The 19,220-nt window shown below is 39.1% G+C and overlaps 2 protein-coding genes across 13 annotated transcripts in view; one reads left to right on the forward strand and one right to left on the reverse strand.

The window, feature by feature from the left end:
* Window positions 1–18,027, forward strand: part of ATP10D (ATPase phospholipid transporting 10D (putative)) — an 83,007-nt gene extending 64,980 nt beyond the window's left edge. For 4 of the 6 annotated variants that reach the window (XM_025187427.3, XM_075930471.2, XM_075930468.2 and 1 more), the window contains 8 exons: window positions 1,579–1,888; window positions 2,548–2,624; window positions 3,171–3,296; window positions 3,826–4,026; window positions 6,179–6,259; window positions 6,495–6,599; window positions 8,334–8,521; window positions 9,868–18,027. In XM_025187427.3, the coding sequence (XP_025043212.3) occupies window positions 1,579–1,888; window positions 2,548–2,624; window positions 3,171–3,296; window positions 3,826–4,026; window positions 6,179–6,259; window positions 6,495–6,599; window positions 8,334–8,521; window positions 9,868–10,375 (1,596 nt within the window). In that variant the 3' untranslated portion in view covers window positions 10,376–18,027. The remainder of the gene's footprint in view (window positions 1–1,578; window positions 1,889–2,547; window positions 2,625–3,170; window positions 3,297–3,825; window positions 4,027–6,178; window positions 6,260–6,494; window positions 6,600–8,333; window positions 8,522–9,867) is intronic. The other 2 variants (XM_025187436.3, XM_025187433.3) reach the window with 2 other exon arrangements.
* The window catches only part of CORIN (corin, serine peptidase), a 221,622-nt gene continuing 215,769 nt past the window's right edge, over window positions 13,368–19,220 (reverse strand). For all 7 annotated transcript variants that reach the window (XM_075930473.2, XM_089777859.1, XM_075930476.2 and 4 more), the window contains 2 exons: window positions 15,786–15,919; window positions 13,368–15,326 (listed from right to left, as the gene is read on the reverse strand). In XM_075930473.2, coding sequence (XP_075786588.1) covers window positions 15,144–15,326; window positions 15,786–15,919 — 317 coding nt within the window. In that variant the 3' untranslated portion in view covers window positions 13,368–15,143. The remainder of the gene's footprint in view (window positions 15,327–15,785; window positions 15,920–19,220) is intronic.

Raw genomic sequence — 19,220 nt, forward strand, 5'->3', positions numbered from 1 at the left:
AACTCAGTCTGCTTGGTAGTTGTGCCATCTGCTGGATGTTTATAAGTAACAGTATTTTGATGCTCTGTTTTCTGAGCTATTTAAGATAGAATTTTAAAGGGAAAAATGTCTCACCATTGATCAGATTAAGGGTGTGTCTACACAGCAAAGTTATTTTAGAATAATGCCTATTATTCTGAAATAACTATGTAAGCGTCTACACAGCAATTCTGTTATTTCAAAATTATTTTGAAATAACGGACAGCTTAATCTGACTTCTGTAAACCTCATTCTACAAAGAATAACACCTGTTCCAAAATTGTTATTTTGGAATTAGGGGCTGTGTGTAGATGCTCCACTTCTGCTATTTCGATATAGCCCATCACCAGGGCCATTCTAAGTTATTACTCCCAGGTCTCTAAATTGAGATAGCATGTCTACATTAGGGAAGCCTGTCTCAGATTAATTATGAGGTTTCCCTGCAGTGTAGACATGCTATTTGAATAGTTATTTTGCAACAGCTTATTCTGAAAAAACTGTGCCATGTAGATGTAGCCTGGGTGACCTACAAAAATAGTACTGTAGTTGGGAGTAAACATGGATACACAAAGCTTACCTATTTCTCATTTGGGAAATACGGAGTTTAGTTAAAGTTTGGTTTACCTACGTCTTCTTTTTTAAACCACTACATGTATGTGTGTGTGGGGAGGAGGGAGGCGCAGGACTGGGCATGTGTCAACATTTTGTTCTTTATGATTTTTAGAGAATGTTTGAAAGTGGTGAGGCTGTGTTTTGCTTGTGTTATTCCTTTAGAAATTCAGGTCATGTTATCTTTGGGAGAAATAGATTGAAAAGGAAGGGAATTTTTTGTCATTCATGTTAGGACTGTTACATAGTTATTTTTGCTAATACTGATCTGCCTTCCACAATTACTTAATTTGAATAAATGGTACCTTTATTAGAGATGCAACACCTAGCTCATTTGGGTAAGATTTTAAATGCAACAATAAACAGGCTCTAGGGTCCTTCAACAAAACTAGGGTAGGCAGAACCTGACTGTTGATATGTCTAGGTAAAATTAAAAATAGACAAAAACTTTTACAAAAAGATTATAAAGAAGCAAAAAAGAGTACAAGGCAAATTCTTTTGGAAGGTTTGCAGATCAAGCCAAGTTTTAACCTGCATTTGAAAGGTATCCCTGGGTATCCATTCCAAATTAAGCAAATTAAAAGAACACAAGACTCAGAACTAAGCCTGATTTATATTACAGAATCCTTAATGGATATTATGCACAGTATAGTCCAGTAAATATTTTCTAATGTACTTTATTATTTTCCCAGCTAGTAGTACAAAATCCGGGCCAATTTGCTTAAATAAGGGTGAACAGGCCTTTTCTACAGACAGTAAACTTTGTCCAACTATGATTTTAAAAAACAATAGAGTTGGAGATCCAGTTTGGGTCATCTTCCTCATGCATGAAGTCCTGCTGATGACTCATGCAAGATCTGACCTGTGCAATATGTATTTTACATATTGAAAACGGAGCCAGGATGGAAGATAGATCAGCCTAATATATCCTTTCTCTTTGCCTTACACAAGGATGCCTGTGTGTTGCTGATGAACACTATTTTAGAAGACATTCAAAAAAGTACATATGCCAAAAAAAATCACAGCTCAAAACTCACAAGCGTCTTTCCAGCTCCCTCTACCCAAGCCCTGGAGTTCAGTGCCAGCCTCGTTGTTGATGGAAAGACTTTAGAATATGTCCTGCTTGAGAGCCTGCAGAGTATCTTCCTGGAGCTCACAGAGAGATGCCGGGCTGTGGTCTGCTGCAGAGCAACACCCTTGCAGAAAAGTGAAGTGGTCAAACTGGTGCGAAACAGGTTGAAAGTGATGACATTAGCCATAGGTGAGTCTCAGCTATCTCTTCTCTCTGGAAAAGGTGCTATTTTTAATATTTTTGTTGCCATCTCTTTTATGTTTTTCCCATTAAAGGAATGAACTACTTAGAGCCAAATTCACTTCTGATATAACTTGACATAACTCCATGGAGTCAATACAGTACTCTCAGTGAATTTGGTCCCTAAACTTAGATACTGGCAAGCCTTTCCTAGGCTTGCAATAGCAGTAACACAGATGCTTTCTCTTATACTTTTGTCAGTTCATTTTTTAAAGTGACACATTGGGGGGAGGGGAGTTTCTGTTGCGAAACCCACCATGTACTGGAGGAGAGACAGGAAATGGTTCAGTCTCTTTCATGTAGTGCTAGAATTAACAAAGATCTCAGTTGTACTGTCCCAGGATATCAGTGAGTTTCTGAAAAATGTAACAATAAACACGCACTGGACAAAAGTGTCCTGTAAAATCCACTGTGTCCCATTTTTGTTCATGGGAAATTCCATAGCTTTCAGTATTGATTAGAACAATAACTTTTAGTATTCTGGGCCATGTTCTGATAGATTTGCCTCTTCTCACCATCTGTGTGTGGAATACCTTCTCCAGCAGAGCTACCTCCATGTTGTGTTCCAACTAAGATTATCTTCTTGTTCCTCCTTCCGCATCCCCCAGGTGATGGTGCCAATGATGTCAGTATGATCCAAATGGCTGATACTGGAGTGGGACTCTCTGGCCAAGAAGGCATGCAGGTAGTGGAGACGGAAAACAGCTGCAAATAAAACCAGACTCTGCTTGAAATATAATCAGGATTCAGCCTGGAGATTTAGTGGCTACACAATACACTGCCACAGAAGGGGCCAGTTTGTGTTCTGAGCTTACTCCTGAGCCTAAGTGCTTTCACAGGAGCAGTCAGAGGCTGAGCGCTGCAGGGGCTCACTCTCTTGGACGAGGGGGCCTGCTGCTCGTTACTGAACTTCCCTGTTCCTCAGACTCCCTGGTGTTCACTTCCTGGCCAACACATGGAGCCCACATGCAATTGGCTTGGATGTACATGAAGGCAGAGCTCAGCCTGTGCCCTCTTACATGTTAGAGTTGTGTGTGTTTGTGCAGTGTCCCGCACGAGGGAGCCTTGAGGTAAATGCAGCGCTGGCTGCTACTCTAATTAGTATGAACAATAAATAGGAGTAATGTAGTATAAGTGCCCCACTACCATTCATTAGTCTACATGTGATGTGCATCGCCTCTGGTATTTTAACTGTTCAGGTGTCACAACTCTTCCGTTGTGTGTGTTTCAGGCTGTGATGGCGAGTGACTTTGCTGTTTCCCAATTCAGGCACCTCAGCAAGCTGCTGCTTGTCCATGGTCACTGGTGCTACACCAGGCTGGCCAACATGATCCTGTATTTTTTCTACAAGAATGTGGTAGGTAGCTACAGTGCATCAGGGCAAAGGTTCTTAGTGTGAAAGGTTGCAATTTGGTTATCTGCAGTTGCTTGGTTTGCCTTGTGGCTTTTGGAGATGGAGGCAGTAGAATAAATGCAAAATAGTTAGGCACTCGGGTCAAAAGTTAAGGGGCTCAACTTTCAAGCTGTATTGGTAGTGAGCTGAGCCTGTCCATCTGCCTTGATTTGAGTTCACTGCTCCAAATTGAAATCACTTAAACTTTGTTTTATTAAAAAAAGCAATCTGCAGGCATTCTTGTGAGGTGGTAACAAGGGGAATATTGAAATGAGTTATACAGCTGGACGCTGAGTTTTGAAATACTCGGTTTACTAGTAAAATTATATTTTAACTGCAGAGTTGGGACATATTTGTTTGGAAAGCAAGTGTGTGTTTCATTCCCTGCAGACCTCCCATAACAATTCAGAGATAAGATCTCTCCTTTTTTTCCTGAGCTTGCATAATGCTCAGCTATGGGCTTTTGTTTGTTCTTTTGTCTTTGAACTGCCAGGCCTATGTAAATCTCCTCTTCTGGTACCAGTTCTTTTGTGGGTTTTCGGGAACATCCATGACTGACTATTGGGTTTTGATTTTCTTCAACCTCCTCTTCACTTCGGTGCCGCCCATCATTTATGGCATTCTGGACAAAGATATTTCTGCAGAGATCCTCATGCAGCTCCCTGAGCTTTATGTGACTGGTCAGACATCTGAGGTGTGTTAAAGAATTGTTGACCTGAGTCAGGCGGAGACACTCAAAACTGGTTTAATTTTTTTTCTTTGCTCTGTGCTCCTTGTCAGTGAAAACACTTCTCCTGTCTTAATGCAACCTTAAGCTATTTTTCAGAGCTCTTTAGGCAAGTCCCTTGCTGCCTTGTGGGGTGGGTAGGGAGGAGGAGAAGGGAGAGCTCTGGCTGAGGCTGTGAGCTAGATGAATATTCTGTTACCATTATGTTCTGTATTTTCTAATGCAGAGTTCACAATGGTTGAAACAAGCTGCCTACAAGCTCCCTAGAAACTAAGGTACTCATCCTTGAGTGTAATTGACTCAGCTACCATAGTGATGATGAACATAGCATAAGAACCTGAACAGAGTAGAATATACTGTACCTTGTGGGACCATCTTCAACAAAATCTCATCATTCTGGGCTCCTTTCCTCCCTTTTGCCTGTTGTCCTGGACTTCACTGGTTCCTCCCTCTTGCAGCTCCCTCTGTATACATTACACTTCATGTCTGCCTGTAATGAAGCAGGGAAACTTTTCATAAAATGTTTAAAATCAGCAAATCACATTAATCTTTTTACAGATTGTGTTTAACTTAAAACAAGGCAACTCAGTCAGCCTTTCCCTAATTCTGCTTTGCTCAGCATGAGTTGTAGCAACATTTTCACTTAGATGAGTGTTGAGGGAAGTAAAGAACTATATTCTAGCAACTTATGCCGGTACAATAGAAATTGCAGGTGTAGAGGGGCATTCAACATACTGTTAGCTTAAAACTCACCATTTCCCAACCATCTTAGGCCTCTCAACAGCAGACATCACTGGAGTAATGGCTCCTGGTCTAAAAGATGCACGAGCTTGCAGCATGCTGGTGACATAACATCAGCTGTAGATCCTTGCTGAAGCCAGTGCTTCTTTAGAAGGGGAAAGAAGTGAGGGAATGTGGTAGGGGACTTAGTTAATATAAGTTGGTGTTGTAGGTAATGTGCATCTCTCCCCTCCCCACACACACATTTCTTCACTTTAACTTTTACTATTTTGTATCACTTGGTTCATAAAGTAAAGTACTAAAGTTTTCAAGCTATCAAAATAAGGTGCTTGTCAAGCCTCTACATGCAGACTGTGGCTGGGGGGTGGTTGGGGCCTGGGCCTTGCAAGTCACAGTTTTGATTAAATACATCTCATACATTTGCCCCCATATCTTGGCTTCCTCACTCTGAGATGATGCATCTTTCCACCTTTTCCCCATTACCTCCAAACATTCCTCTTCCCTTCAGCCTAGCACAGGGGTAAATGTTACTGTTTTACACAATGGCTTTTTAACAAAACTTTGGGCAGCTTTTTGTCCTGTTTTATATCGTTTTGCCTTGCTGTCTCTCTTAAAGCCATTGTTAAATATCATCTCCCTTTGTCTTGCTATCGAGTCAGGCGATGACATAAAAACAGGATGAAAGGCATGACACAAAAGCAAGTGGAAATGCTTTATATAATAATCTGTAGTGATGGATTGATTTTTTTTTTAATGTGGTGCATGCTGAAGCTTACATTCTCCAAGAGACAGATCTTTTCAGCCCTGTACAAATGCAGAAGACAGTTTCTTATCCAAGCAGTTTAAAAACTCTGGTTCCTTATGCCAAGAGACATCTCCCTAAGATAATGGGATTCTGCATGGTTCTAGGGAAGTGCTAAGCAGAACATGCTGCAAGACCCAAGTCCACATCTGATTCTTGGTTTAATCTCTGGTTATTAGTTGAAAGCCTACAGTGAGTGTTCTCATTTTTACCTTGATCAACTCACTAAGGGCTTGTCTACATGAGAAAATTGACTAAAATAAGCTGTTCTGCAAAGGCTATTTTAGCCTGTTTCCCCATGTAGACAACCAGTAAATGTCCCCTTTTTGTCCAGTGTTTACACATGACCCTTCATGTGGGATATTAATTAGGAGCTTGGGGTTTGCAGGCTCTGGAGGGGCTCACTTCTGTATCGTCTGAAAATAGTATTTAAAATGCAGTAAGTAAAGCTGCAAATGCTTGAGCAAACAAGATTCTGTATGATGATAGTAATGTAATTTTCCCAGAGTCAGAAATGAATTACAGCTGAGACTGCTGGGATTTTTTCATGTCACTGAGGCTGTATTTCCTCTTTAGGCATATTCACCTCCAACTTTCTGGATCACCTTGCTGGATGCTTTTTACCAAAGTCTGGTTTGCTTTTTTGTGCCTTACTTTGTAAGTACTAGATTTGAATTGTATTAATACACTTGTCATTTTCTCTACTGGTATGTTTTTAAACCAAAGGGGTTTTGGTTGAATTTTCTCATACTCTTCTTAAAATTCAGGATGATTATGGGGCCTGTTTTGTAAATCCAGTATTGCTGCTGTTTATATCCCTGTGAGTGTGAATATCAAAATATTAGGGGTATATGCAGAGAACATATCAATTAGTATGTATCTTACTTTGCAGACATATCATGGCTCTGACATAGACATCTTTTCTTTTGGAAACCTATTAAACACAGCAGCACTCTTCATAATATTACTGCATCTCCTAATTGAGAGTAAAACTTTGGTAAGTGTGGTTTTTTTATGCATTCTAAAGAGTACATTCTCTCCCTAGTGTGTTCATACAACTCTTATTAGAGTTAAAAAATGGAAGAAATCTCTCCCTATATGAAAGCAAAAAATATATTAAGGATCAAATGCAGGTCATTTTAAGCAGTATTTCTAGCACTAGTCTCCTTGGAGTCAGCCAGATTACTCACATGAATAAGGCAAGCAAGATCTGCCACCAATAATGTTAATCAATAACAAAAGAATTCTGCTCTTAACAGCTTATGTTGCTTTCTGTAAGTATAGTTTTGCCAAGGGGAAAACAGAATTGATATATCCTACTTTTATCAGTTCCTAAGGCTTGATTTCCCAAATGTGGAATGCTAATTCTGGATGCTGGGAACTGATAAACTGTTTGTAAACAAGATGAACAATTCAAAGGTATCTTCCTTGCCAGAAGAGAAGGAGCTGTTTTATGCCATTATACTGTCATTCAGGTGTTTAAGTCTGAACAATCTAGAGCAACAATTGATAGCATTCCCATTTGATTGGATTAATTTATTTTTAAACAAGCCAGGGTAAAATTGTGACTTTTTCCTGTTTGTCCTAATTCTGGAGAAAAATGTCATTGTCCTGTTCAAAGTGGGAGGATAAAGAATAGTGGTGGCTTACTCAGTGCAGAAAACAAAGACACAGGCTCATTCTTAAGTTGTTTCACAGGCAATAGGCTATTAGGCTGCTTTCTAAAGTCTTGGGCTGTGTCTACACTGGCACGATCTCCCGCAAAAGCGGCTGCTCTTGCGCAAAAACTTACTGCCTGTTTACACTGCCCGTGTGTTCTTGCGTAAGTAAACTGACGTTCTAATATATAAAATCAGGGCTTCTTGCTCCAGAACTCTGATGCTCCCGCTCCAGCATAAGCCCTCTTGCACAAGAGTTCTTCCAGAAAAGGCCAGTGTAGACAAAGGCAACACGAATTCCTTGCGCAAGAAAGCCCTATGGTTAAAATGGCCATCGGAGCTTTCTTGCGCAAGAGAGCGTCTACACTGGCATGGATGCTTTTGCGCAAAAGCACATCTCTTGCACAAAAGCACATGCCAGTGTAGACGCTCTCTTCTGGAAGAGTTTTTGCAGAAGAACTCTTCTGCAAAAGAGTTTTTGCGTGAGAACGCACCAGTGTAGACATAGCCTTGTTGCTTAAAGATTTTGTATGTAACCCATGCCTTTTTATGTAGGATTTGGAGAGTGCAAAAATCCCTTTATTAGCAAACTACGGATGCTCTTAATGTTTCTGTTCTCTGAATGGCAAAATGAACTTTTTTGGCATTTAGAGAGGTCAGCAAGCTGTTAGACAAATTGCACAACAAAACAGAATCTAAACAGAATAACTGTGTACTTGTCTCAAAGCAAACTGTAAAGGGGAGGATCATATGAAGTTTGTGTTTCTGCTTTTTTGAGAAGGCCTTTTCTGATGCTTATGAGTAATGCAGTCATCTAAAGCAATTGGCATTAAATAGTCTTGTATTATCGTATCATGAGTTGTATATTTAATAGACAAAAATAAGTTTAAATCAAGAGTCTGTTTGAACTAATTTATTATTTACATCAGTTCAAGGTGGGGTGTGAATGTGTGTGTGTGCACATTCACATATATAAAAGTATATAAAAGAATATTTATACTGTTTGTAACAACTTTAATACGGAGTCTCTGATTCCTGTCTTATTTCTCCTGTACTTCCTTTCCACATTACAGACTTGGATACACATCATTGTTATGATAGGCAGCATCTTATTTTACTTTGTCTTTGCACTGACTTTTGGAGCAACCTGCAAAACCTGCAATCCACCATCAAATCCCTACTGGATCATGGAAAAACATGTGACAGACCCGGTGTTTTATCTAGTTTGCATCATTACTACTTGTGTTGCTCTTCTACCCAGGTACTTTGTTGTTTTACAACCACTATTGACCAGCTCTGGTTTTCATTGAAGCTATGATGCTATACATCTCTCTAGTTGGTCTTTTCTACTTGAAGATATAAAATTGTACAGCCTTGCATTGTAAGCATAAATAAACCCATATGTAAGTAAGGAATTGTTAATAAGGGTCTTCTTCAGTTAAATTTAAACAAGTACATAATTGCTATAATGATTTAGTCTAAATCTTGCTTCTTGTGTTTAAACCAATAACTGTACCTTAACCGTTTTTCAAAGGTCAGAATTTATATCCAAAGAAGTTATAGAAGGCAGCAGAGTGAATCATTCACATGCAATAGAGAAGTTATTTATGAGTCTGTTTTTATTACAGAAACAGTTTTCCATTGTTTTCTTCTTTGTTTTGAAAAAGCTTGAAACCAGGATTTTTGTAAACAGACAAAATGTTCATAAATATCTCTCTGGATTCCTAAGAGTTATTAGGAGATTATTGCTGGGGATATGCAACTTGTCTCTCCAAATGGTGGGATGGGGCACAGCGTTCATAGGATGCACATTTTTGCATTAAGGTAAAAACACATTACTTCATTGTCAACCTTGGCTCAGACCTTGCACCTAAAAACCAGCAAACTGTAGGTCTGGGCAACAGTCAGGAAAGCTCACATACTCTCTTCTGCACTGTACTTGGCTCCAAATGGTGCTGCTAACCATTTGCTTTCCCTCCTGAATTAATTTAAAAACAATGCCCACAGTGACCTTTTTTTTTTTCCTGGAGCAATAATGAACCATGGTAGAAGGATACTATTTTAAATCACAATGTTTGAAACACAATGTTTTCTGGTTTTAGGAGTGGCTGATTTTTCACGGTAGACTAAATGCAAAGTTTTTAGACTTTATAAATAAGATTCTTTGAGTGACTTTCAATAGTCCAGTGCCAGAAAAGTTTGAGCAGCACTGCCAGAACAGACTGTATTTGTTTGGAAACATGCAGGAGCCTACAGTTCCCACTTACTTCAGCTGGAGTGCCAGTACACACTGTTCCTGAATGTCAGTGTTGTGTCCAACACGCAAAAACGGAGGCACAGAAATCAGTGGTGACTTTTTTTTTAAAATGTTGGTTCAAATAACCTGTTCTAGTGTAAAACTGCAGGTACAGTTACTTATGTGCAAGCTTAAAGGTCACTCCTGTAAGGGCTACTGCAGCTTTTGGATTACAAGGCAGCCTGGGTGATAGGAGTGATGCCACCTCTCATTTCTCTGCCTGCTTCTGTTCAGTAGACCCTTTAGCATTGCTGAGAAGAGCAGGAATCTGTTTCGGAATGGCTTAATGGAAATCCCTGTTTATATTCCAGGTATTTGTTCAGAGTTCTTCAAGGGGCATTGTTTCCATCTCCCATGTTGAGAGCCAAGCACCTTGACAGACTGACGCCCAAGGAGCAGAGGGAAGCAATTAAAAAGTGGAAAGAGGATCGTATTGGGAAGTGTAGCATGGGCTTCCAGGACACTTGTACATGTTCCAAGTCTGCTGAAGATGCATCAGTAAGAGAAAGCGCTGACCATTCTTTATACATCCCAGCGGCTAAGACACCCTTTCCTACCTGTCCACCAGGCAGGTCAGTTCAAGAGAGGTCTTTTGTATCAGACATACAGGATGAGTCCAGGGATGCAAACAGCCAGACTTATGAGAGAACTGCATTTTTGAACTCCTTGGAGGAAACCTGTTCAGAAATATCATCCGGCCTTCCGGAGTTTACTTTTGCTAAGGGCCACAGTGAAATTCCTCTACTAAATAAGGCAGGTTTGAAATGTGCTTTGAGTGAACAGGATGTTTTAACATACGCTGCAAAGCCAGAATGTTAACTGTTTTGTTTAAAAAAAAAAATCAGTGCATTACATTACGTTTAGGACTTTGTTGGTAGTGATTTTTTGTCAGTCAGTTGATGTGCAAAATTATTCAGAAGCATTTTGTATTTTTTAAATATTTTAAATAACTCAAAGTGTCCAGGTCTAAATGGGCATGAAGCATTTTGCAAATATCAGCTTTAAGAACTAAGCTTTTCTGGTACATAACTGCATAACATAGTAACTTTGATAAAAATGACAGTAATGTAATTTAAAGGCTGTCCTGGTGGAAACACTTTTACCAGTTGACCCTGACTGTCATCCTGACCCCCATCCAGTGTTACAATGGTCTCATCTGTGGCGATGTTACCATGACAACTAGTGCTGACAAGGTCCACTGTGCTCTTCAGGAACCACTTTGCAAAACATTTTTTATCCTAATCATTCTCTTTGTGATGGCAATATTTGTGTGATAGTTTTACACCCACATGCCAGCAAGACTTACAGAACACATTGCCTGTGTTCAAAGTCCATTTTAGGAAAAAAAAAAAAAAAAAAAAACCCATTCGATATCCTATCAGCTCTCACTCTTTCAGTGCAACTAAAAGAAAAGGAGCTGGATATTCTAATGTCTGTCTGGAGCTGCTTGGCACAAGCAGGGCTAAGTTGCTTTCTCAATGTCTGTTGTGGGCGAGGTTATGTCAATAATTCCTATTTGCTATGTTTTGGTTTGGTTTTGTTCGTCTCTTAGGCTACATCTACACTATAAGTTTTCTCAGCAAAAAATGTGCGAATGAGGGGATTCATATTGTCTGCCAATCCGGTTTTGCGCTGGGGTTTTTGTGCAAAAACAAGCAGGTAATGTTTTCTTTTTGCGCAAAAACAAGCAGTGTGAATGTTTTCTTTTTGCGCAAACCCTACTTTTTCCGCAAGATCCTTATGCCCCAAAGAGGAGGTTTACCAGTCTTGTGGAAAAAGAGGTTTTTGTGCAAAAAGAAAGCATCCACACTGCTTGTTTTTGCACAAAAATCCCAGCGCAAAAACAGATCAGCAGAAAATATGCAAATTATGATGACTCATGCAAATTAGTCCTTCATTAGCATATTTTTTGCTGAGAAAACTTATAGTGTAGATATAGCCTGTGATTATGGGGATAAATAAGTCCTACCTTTCTACCTACCGATTGACTAATCATCTTCTCATTAGTGTTGGTTAGGAAAGTTCCTTCTGTTGTAGTGACCCTGGTGATAGAAACAGATAATCGTTAATGAAGATGCAGTCTAAGATAAATCCCCCTTCCCAAGCACCATGGCTTGCCAAAACTGTGACTTCCTTGGGTAGCTTAACATTGTTATTCCTCATCTTTTTAAGACTTCTGAAACAATTTAAACAAATGCTGTGAGGATTGGTTGAACTGGTAGTTAAAGGCATAGTAAGTCCATAAAAATTCAGGTCACCATGTGTTGTGATCATTCAGTGTTTTTTGTTTGGTGTTTTGTAGGCATGTTAGTCCCAGGATGTTACACAAACCAGGTGAGTGAGGTAACATCTTTTATTGGACCATTTACTTTTGGTGCTTGCACAGAGCTTTTCATCAGGTCTGGGAAAGGTACTTAATGTCACAGTTAAATATAAGGGAAGAACAGATTAGTACTGCTATATGTAACTAAATCTACTGAATAGCTCTGCAAAAGGATTTCAGAAAAGCTGTACTTCAGTTTTTCTAGAATTAATACCTCTAATTAGGAATTTAAAAAAAAAAACTCCCTTCTAAAAGCCAAGATAGTTCTGACTTTCCAAACTTCTTCATAAAGCTGGAGCCATAGTTTTAGCAAACAAAGACCTGGTTTATACAGTGTTGTGTCTCTTTAGCTATAAAGGTACAAAAACTAACAGAATAGTTATATCTACGTAAAGATGCTTATTGGCATAGAGGAATAAGTTATATTACTTTTGAACTGGTATAAAACCGCATCCACACACATCCAATTTACACTATGTACAGCTAGGACACTGTAGCATCATTACTTGGAGCAGCTACAGAAGGGTTTTTTCCATCAATCTTAATTAATCTCTTAAAGCAGCCCTAGCCAGGTTGACAGAAGAATTATTTCTCTGACTCAGCTGTCTGTGTGTGTGTGTGTGTGAGTGAGAGAGAATTTTCCGCACCCCAGAAAGTCAGCCTAACTTTAAGTTCAGACCAGGTCTAGAACATTGCATTTACACAGTTTAGTCGCTTTTAAAAAGACTTTTGTGTAAATGATCCCTACAAAAGCGACGAGGAGTCCTGTGGCACCTTCTAGACTAACTGAAGTGTAGGAGCATAAGCTTTCGTGGGCAAAGACCCACTTCGTCAGATGCATGTAGTGGAAATTTCCAGAGGCAGGTATAAATATGCAGGCCAGGATCAGGCTGGAGATGACAAGGTGGATCCAATCAAGGAGGAGGAGGCCCAAAATCATAAAGATATCTACACAGCAAGCCATTATTTCAAAATAAAGGTGAGCCGGAGGACTTCTTACCCTGACTCCTGTAACCCTCATTTTACCAGGAGTAAGGGAAGTTGAAGGAATTGTGCTCTTCCTTCGACTTCCTGCTGCGTGGATGGCGCCAAAAACCAAGCTATTTTGACTTAAACTACGCAATTCATGTAGCTGAAGTTGCATAGCTTAATTCAACTTTTTCCCTGCTATATAGACATGCCCTAAGTGGATTTTTAAAATTTCTCACTACAAAAATTTAATTTAATCCAAAATAATTGTCGGCAGTCACACTTAATCCTCCTATTAATATTCTGTATTGGTAATACCCAGGAGAAATATGGGTAGCTACCACACTGAAGTTGTAGAGACAAAACATGAATCAATTCTGTGCTAAGAAATGGCTAGCAGTGGTGGGGTTAACGGGTTGGCGCATGTGTGTCAATGTGACTTCAGTGCTATTTGAAACACAGGATCACAAGAGAGTAAAAGAACAGCCTTGCCTTTAACTGAACTGAGTGAGTCTCTGGCAAGAATAAAAACATGTTTATTTTGAATCACAGAAATTATTGGAGAAATGTTATACATACTTGTTTAACAGGAGTAGAAATAAACACAGTTGTCTAGTTGGTGCAATGTTAATTCCATGTGGCACAATAGTTGACAGGAGTGAAGCAATAAATGTGTGTTTATCACCTTAAAATGGGGATAAGCTTGTTAGATATTTCTGATTGTCATAGATATGACAATATACAGAAAGGGGAAGTAAGTTTGATTCTTTAAAACCTAGATAGAGTATTTTCATGTGCACATAGAAAGGGAAAAGCAGTATAAAAATACATTTATAAAATTACAAATATCTTTACATGGAATGTTGCAGCAGAAATAATTTTGAAAAAACTTTTCTAACACCACTTGGGACACAATTTCCTAACAAAGGTAATACGATTCAATGGGTTACATGGTGCCATCAGATTTTAAGCAGAACTCATTTATGTTACTGGGGAGTGTTGCTTGAAAGCTGGTGGCAGGCCAAGACCCATATACTCAATGAGAAAATAGGAAATTACCTTAAATATTATCTTTTGGCAGTGCTTACATATATATTAGAAGGGCTGTAAGTGTTCCAGTGCTTTACAATAAAATCAAAGCCAACTTTAATTATATTTTTGGTGAACAGAGAAGTCAGGACAGGCTATTCATTTAATGAAATTTTTCAATTTTTTTTTCTGAAAAAAAAAATAACCCTGTGACGCTGACAAATTTAATAAAAGAGAGGAGCTGAATGACCACCAGTGGAGGAGCTGGTCCTATTAAGAAAGACAGAGCATGGACAATTGGAAATTGTAAATTCTATACCTTTTAGCATTCAAGATTAGAATGTTGACAGCCTCTCTCTTTTTGCACAAGTCAGATGAAGCCCTGAATTGAAGAAATTTGGATAAAGCTGTATTACTTGGAGGTCAGGGGAGAGTTATTTTCATATTTTGCTGTCCCCTAAACCCATAATATCAAATGAAACATACTGTCAAGTCACTGGGCTTTCTTTCCTCATAGTGAAACTGTAATACAACAATGACTTAAAAGTAGTTTAAAAATCCATAATCCTATTAATATATAAGAAGACAGTGAATATTTCTATACCTTTCATTAGATTCATCAAAACTGAAGATACTGAACTTCAGAGGTAAATGTTTCAGTTTACAGTAGTCTGAACTATGTGACTTAATTGTACTGTGACAGTGTCCAGAAATCCACTTATCACTTGTCTCAAAGAACTACATAGTCTCTCACGCCTGTTGTATTTTTTTTATAAAGCCCTGCTTTGCTAACATGGGAGCAAACTTGAGGTAGCAAAAGGGCTCATTTTAGTACAGACCTCAGTGTCATCTTTAAGAATGTATTGATTCTATTGTTCACTGAAAGAATTGTGGGCTAAAACTATACTACTACTACTACTGTTCATTTTCCCCTAAAACATTTATCGTTTTTACTAAGTGTGTGCTACAGCTTCATTTAAATGTCTGAAAGGCAGAAAATTGGCTGGTTCTACCTTTATTGTGCCTGGAATGGTAACACAGCTAAAGGAAAATCGAAAAGGATTACAAAAATTATTAGTCCTGCCTTACAGCATCTTCAGTGGCAGAGTGTTTAGTCAATTCACTGATGCTGCATTTTCCATACCTCTTCATCAACAATACTGAACTTGTAACTTTCTCTTTAATTTCTTGATTGCACAATCTTCAAGGCTTAAATGCCAATGATCTTTGCCTCTCGTATCTCAGCACAATGCTAACCTTCTGGCATTAGTTTAATAGAAAAGTGTGGATGTATATTTGTCTTTCAATCCATTCAATGAAGTGTGACACGTTGCTATAAACTCCAGGCCCCAAAACTTTGGAAAAGCAGACTGAGCCCCATGAGGTTAAACCAAACAATGTCCAGCGTCCTGCAGGCTGCTCACAAACTAATGGTCCTCCACTGTCGCCCTGTAATGGGAGGAAAAAACAACCCATGGAGGTTATAGCCAGTGCCATTATGGCTCAAGACACATCTGAAGTTTCTAGGAAATTGGCTTTTTATGACTAATGCAGCTGTAAAAATAGGTTTCAGCTAACCTGTACAACAGCATGCAGATTATGCAGGTAATATTTTGACTGTCAAATAATAAGGTTTGGGTGGCTGGTATGTTCATACAAAACATTAGCTATTTAATATTCACACAAATTAAAGAAAAATCAGCTTACTATTTAGCATACTCTACTATTTAGAGACTCCAAGCAGTGTATTTTACAAATAGAAATAAATAGTTGGTTAAAATGTTTATTTCCTACATAAGTCTATGAAAATTGTTACCTCTGTATTAGAACTAACCTCCAATGCCTATTGAAATACCATAGGTTCTTATTTAAAATCTGCTTCAAATTTCTACCCAGATAATGACCTACCATGCAAGAGTCCACTGTTCCAGACTCATAGCCTGCACATAACATCCTGTTGGTGATGGTTTTCATGTCAAAGTATGACTGGCATTGCTCAAGGGAAATAATACGAACTTCTCCTTCTTGAAGTTTAAAAGGCACTGAAAAAAATAATCTGTATCAAAGTATGCACTATCAAACAGAAATACTTATGTTCAACTTTGCAACATTATTTTCTACTATGGTAGGCTAAACTTAACAGTATGATAAAATTAACTTTGAATGTATATTTAATATAAAAAAACTGATTTTCCACTTCTCTCACCAGTACAGACCACACAGAAGGGGACAGTTTCATGTATACCTGCACACAGGGATTCATGCTTCTCAAGCTCATAGGACAATGGTATATGAGTGGGGATGGGCTCATCTTTCATGCTGGTATGCGTGTGAGCATTTTATATTGTGCCTTCACATCAATTAGGCTTAGATTTGGCAAACTGGGGAGAGAGCCAACATGCAATGAGACTTTTGAAATTGGAGTTGAAGAGAAAACATAATTAGGGAGCATATGCTTGTGACTCAGAAGACAGGTTCCACAACAACACTGTCAACCTCCAATTTGGTGTAATAAGCTCTTCGAAGCTGACTGAGTTACTCTAGGGATTTTGATGGGTAGGGGGCAGTGACTGCATGAAGCCATAGTTCATGGCAAGCAGGGGTGTGAACCTAGTTTGCACGCACTGTCTCCGTTCACCCTGCTCCTGCATGCTAAAAGTTCCCTCGTGCACTTTGACATAGGAGTGACTCAAAGTGCACAAGGAAACTTTTAATGAGTAGCCATATGATCCACGTAGAATAGTAATAGAAATGTAGCCGGGTTAGTCTGGTGTAGCTGAAGCAAAATGCAGAACTATGTACTACATAGTTCTGCATTTTGCTTCATATGATCCACAGTCACTTTAAGGGTTTGTCTACATAAGTATTTAGTTCATGGCAAGGCTAGCCCACCACACACTACGGCTACGTCTACACTGGAAAGATTTTGTGTAAATACTTTTAAAGGAAGAGTTTTTCCATTAAAAGTATTTGCGCAAGAGAGCATCTACACTGGCATGTGCTTTTGCGCAAAAGCATCCGTGCCAGTGTAGACACTCTCTTGCGCAAGAAAGCTCCAATGGCCATTTTAGCCATCGGGCTTTCTTGCGCAAGAAATTAACGTCGTCCGTCTACACTGGCCTCTTGCGCAAGAACACCTGCGCAAGAGGGCTTATCCCTGAGCGGGAGAGTCAGAATATTTGCACAAGAAGCACTGATTTTGTACATTATAACGTCAGTGTTCTTGCGCAAATACTCACAGCCAGTGTAGACAGGTGGCAAGATTTTGCGCAAAAGTGGCCGCTTTTGCACAGAATCTTGCCAATGTAGACACAGCCTACGAGCATACCAGGGAAGAGCAAGACCTGTTGCACCATTCATCCTGTTCCAAAGAGGCTTATTCCCAGCTGTAAATTTCTGTCAAAACTCAAAGGTGAAGGGAATTGTTAAACCCAGAATACAAATCACTATGCAATCAAGATGAACACCTTTGTTTTACAATACTGACCAATGCTTGAAATAGGGATATTAAGAAGTGGATATTTAACTAGTCTGACCAATGCTTGAAATAGGGATATTAAGAAGTGGATATTTAACTAGTCAAGTAGTAGATAGAATTTTTGACTACTCAGTCAATAGGCAGCCTGGTTCAGTTCTGGCTCACGCTGGGTGTAGGACCAAACCCCACTGTGGTTCTGTATTTAAAACGTAGTAGGAGCCAGGTGGGCAGGCTGCCCGGCTTATACAGCCTTTTAAATTGCAGAAACGAGGAGGGGTTTTGTCTTGCATCCAGTATGAGCTGGGCTGCCTGCCTAGCCAGCACCAGCCCCTGTGCGTGGCAGTCCCAGCAGGGATTCGGGCTGATACTTTTTGGCTTTTCTTATATTTTTACATTTAATTTGAAAGAGTTTATTATGCTCTTTTCTATTTTCCTCAATAGGATTTAGCTTCCACTTTTTAAACAATGCTTTTTTATCTCACTGCTTTTACTTGGTTGTTAAGCCACGATGGCACTTTTTTTGGTTCTCTTACTGTGTTTTTTAAGTTGGGCCTTTGAAAAGTGTCCATGCAACTGTCAGGGATTTTACTTTTTGTCACTGTACCCTTTTCTTTCTGTTCAACCTCATTTTTGTATAGTTCCCCTTTCTGAAATTAAATGCCAGAGTGTTGGGCTGCTGAGGTCTTTTTCCTACCACAGGGACATTACATTTTATTACATTATGGTCACTATTTGTAAGCGATCCAATTATATTTACCTCTTGGACCAGAGCCTGCACTCCATTTAGGACTAAATCAAGAACTGCCTCTCCCCCTTGTGGGTTCCAGAACCAGCTGCTCCAAGAAGCAGTCATTTAAGGTATCAAGACATTCCATCTCTGCATCCCATCCTGAGGTGACATGTACCCATTCAATATGAGGATAGTTGAAATCCTCCACTATTATTGAGATTTTTTTTGATAGCCTTTCTAATCTCCCTTAACATTTCATAGTCACTATTTCTTGCATCACTAACTTGAAAGTGATGGCATTGACAGCTTTGGCCAGCAACAACAAAAAATGGTATGAAGAATCACCTGTGTGTCATTGGGTCTGCTACCTTAGACAGACTGGCTGTATGTGAACGGAACGGATGTGTTGTTAGCAAACAGATTACACCAGTCAGTGGCATTTAATTCATTGTTGTGGACTGTAGAATATGACTGTTATAAAAGGAATGGTTTGAGCAGTGTTACCATGTTTAACATGGCCATTAGAACCTGAATACCGTTCAATGTAATGTTTGTATTCTCCATAGTTCAGGGTTTACCTCCTGCCCCTGCTAACTATTACAATAAATAAAGAAATATTTCTACATAACTACCACACTAAGCAGAACAGACTTAACAGCCAGGGCCACCATCACATTTTTCCTTATGCTCTGTGTCAGTTAATTTTCATATTGGTAGCTATATAAAGTAAAAACTAGTGTTATGGGACAGTTAACAAGAACAAGGCAAAACCTTTCTGTGCAGAAAAGAGGCACCCTGGGATTATGGAGGAGGTGGAATAAATAGTGGCACAAGGCCACAGCATGTTATGGAGAGTTCTGATAAAGAAAAATCTTGTGTAGTCAAGCAATAAGCCAAGACTTGAATAACAAGACTATAGCCAAGATTTTCAGGCTATTTCCTTAATAGAAGCTCCTTGATGTGAAATACTCTTAATCACATTACATATATCATTGCTGAAATATGGATTTAGCAACCTAATTTTAGGTTCCCATCTTTTACAAGCTAAGTTCTAGACACAAGTATAGCCTTGTGAGTATTATTATTAGTATGGATTATGTATGAGAGGCCTAATAAGACACAATTGTAAAACTAG

Source organism: Pelodiscus sinensis, chromosome 4 (assembly GCF_052426305.1).
Source record: "Pelodiscus sinensis isolate ZL-2025 chromosome 4, ASM5242630v1, whole genome shotgun sequence".
In the NCBI taxonomy this organism is placed as follows: Eukaryota; Metazoa; Chordata; order Testudines; family Trionychidae; genus Pelodiscus; species Pelodiscus sinensis.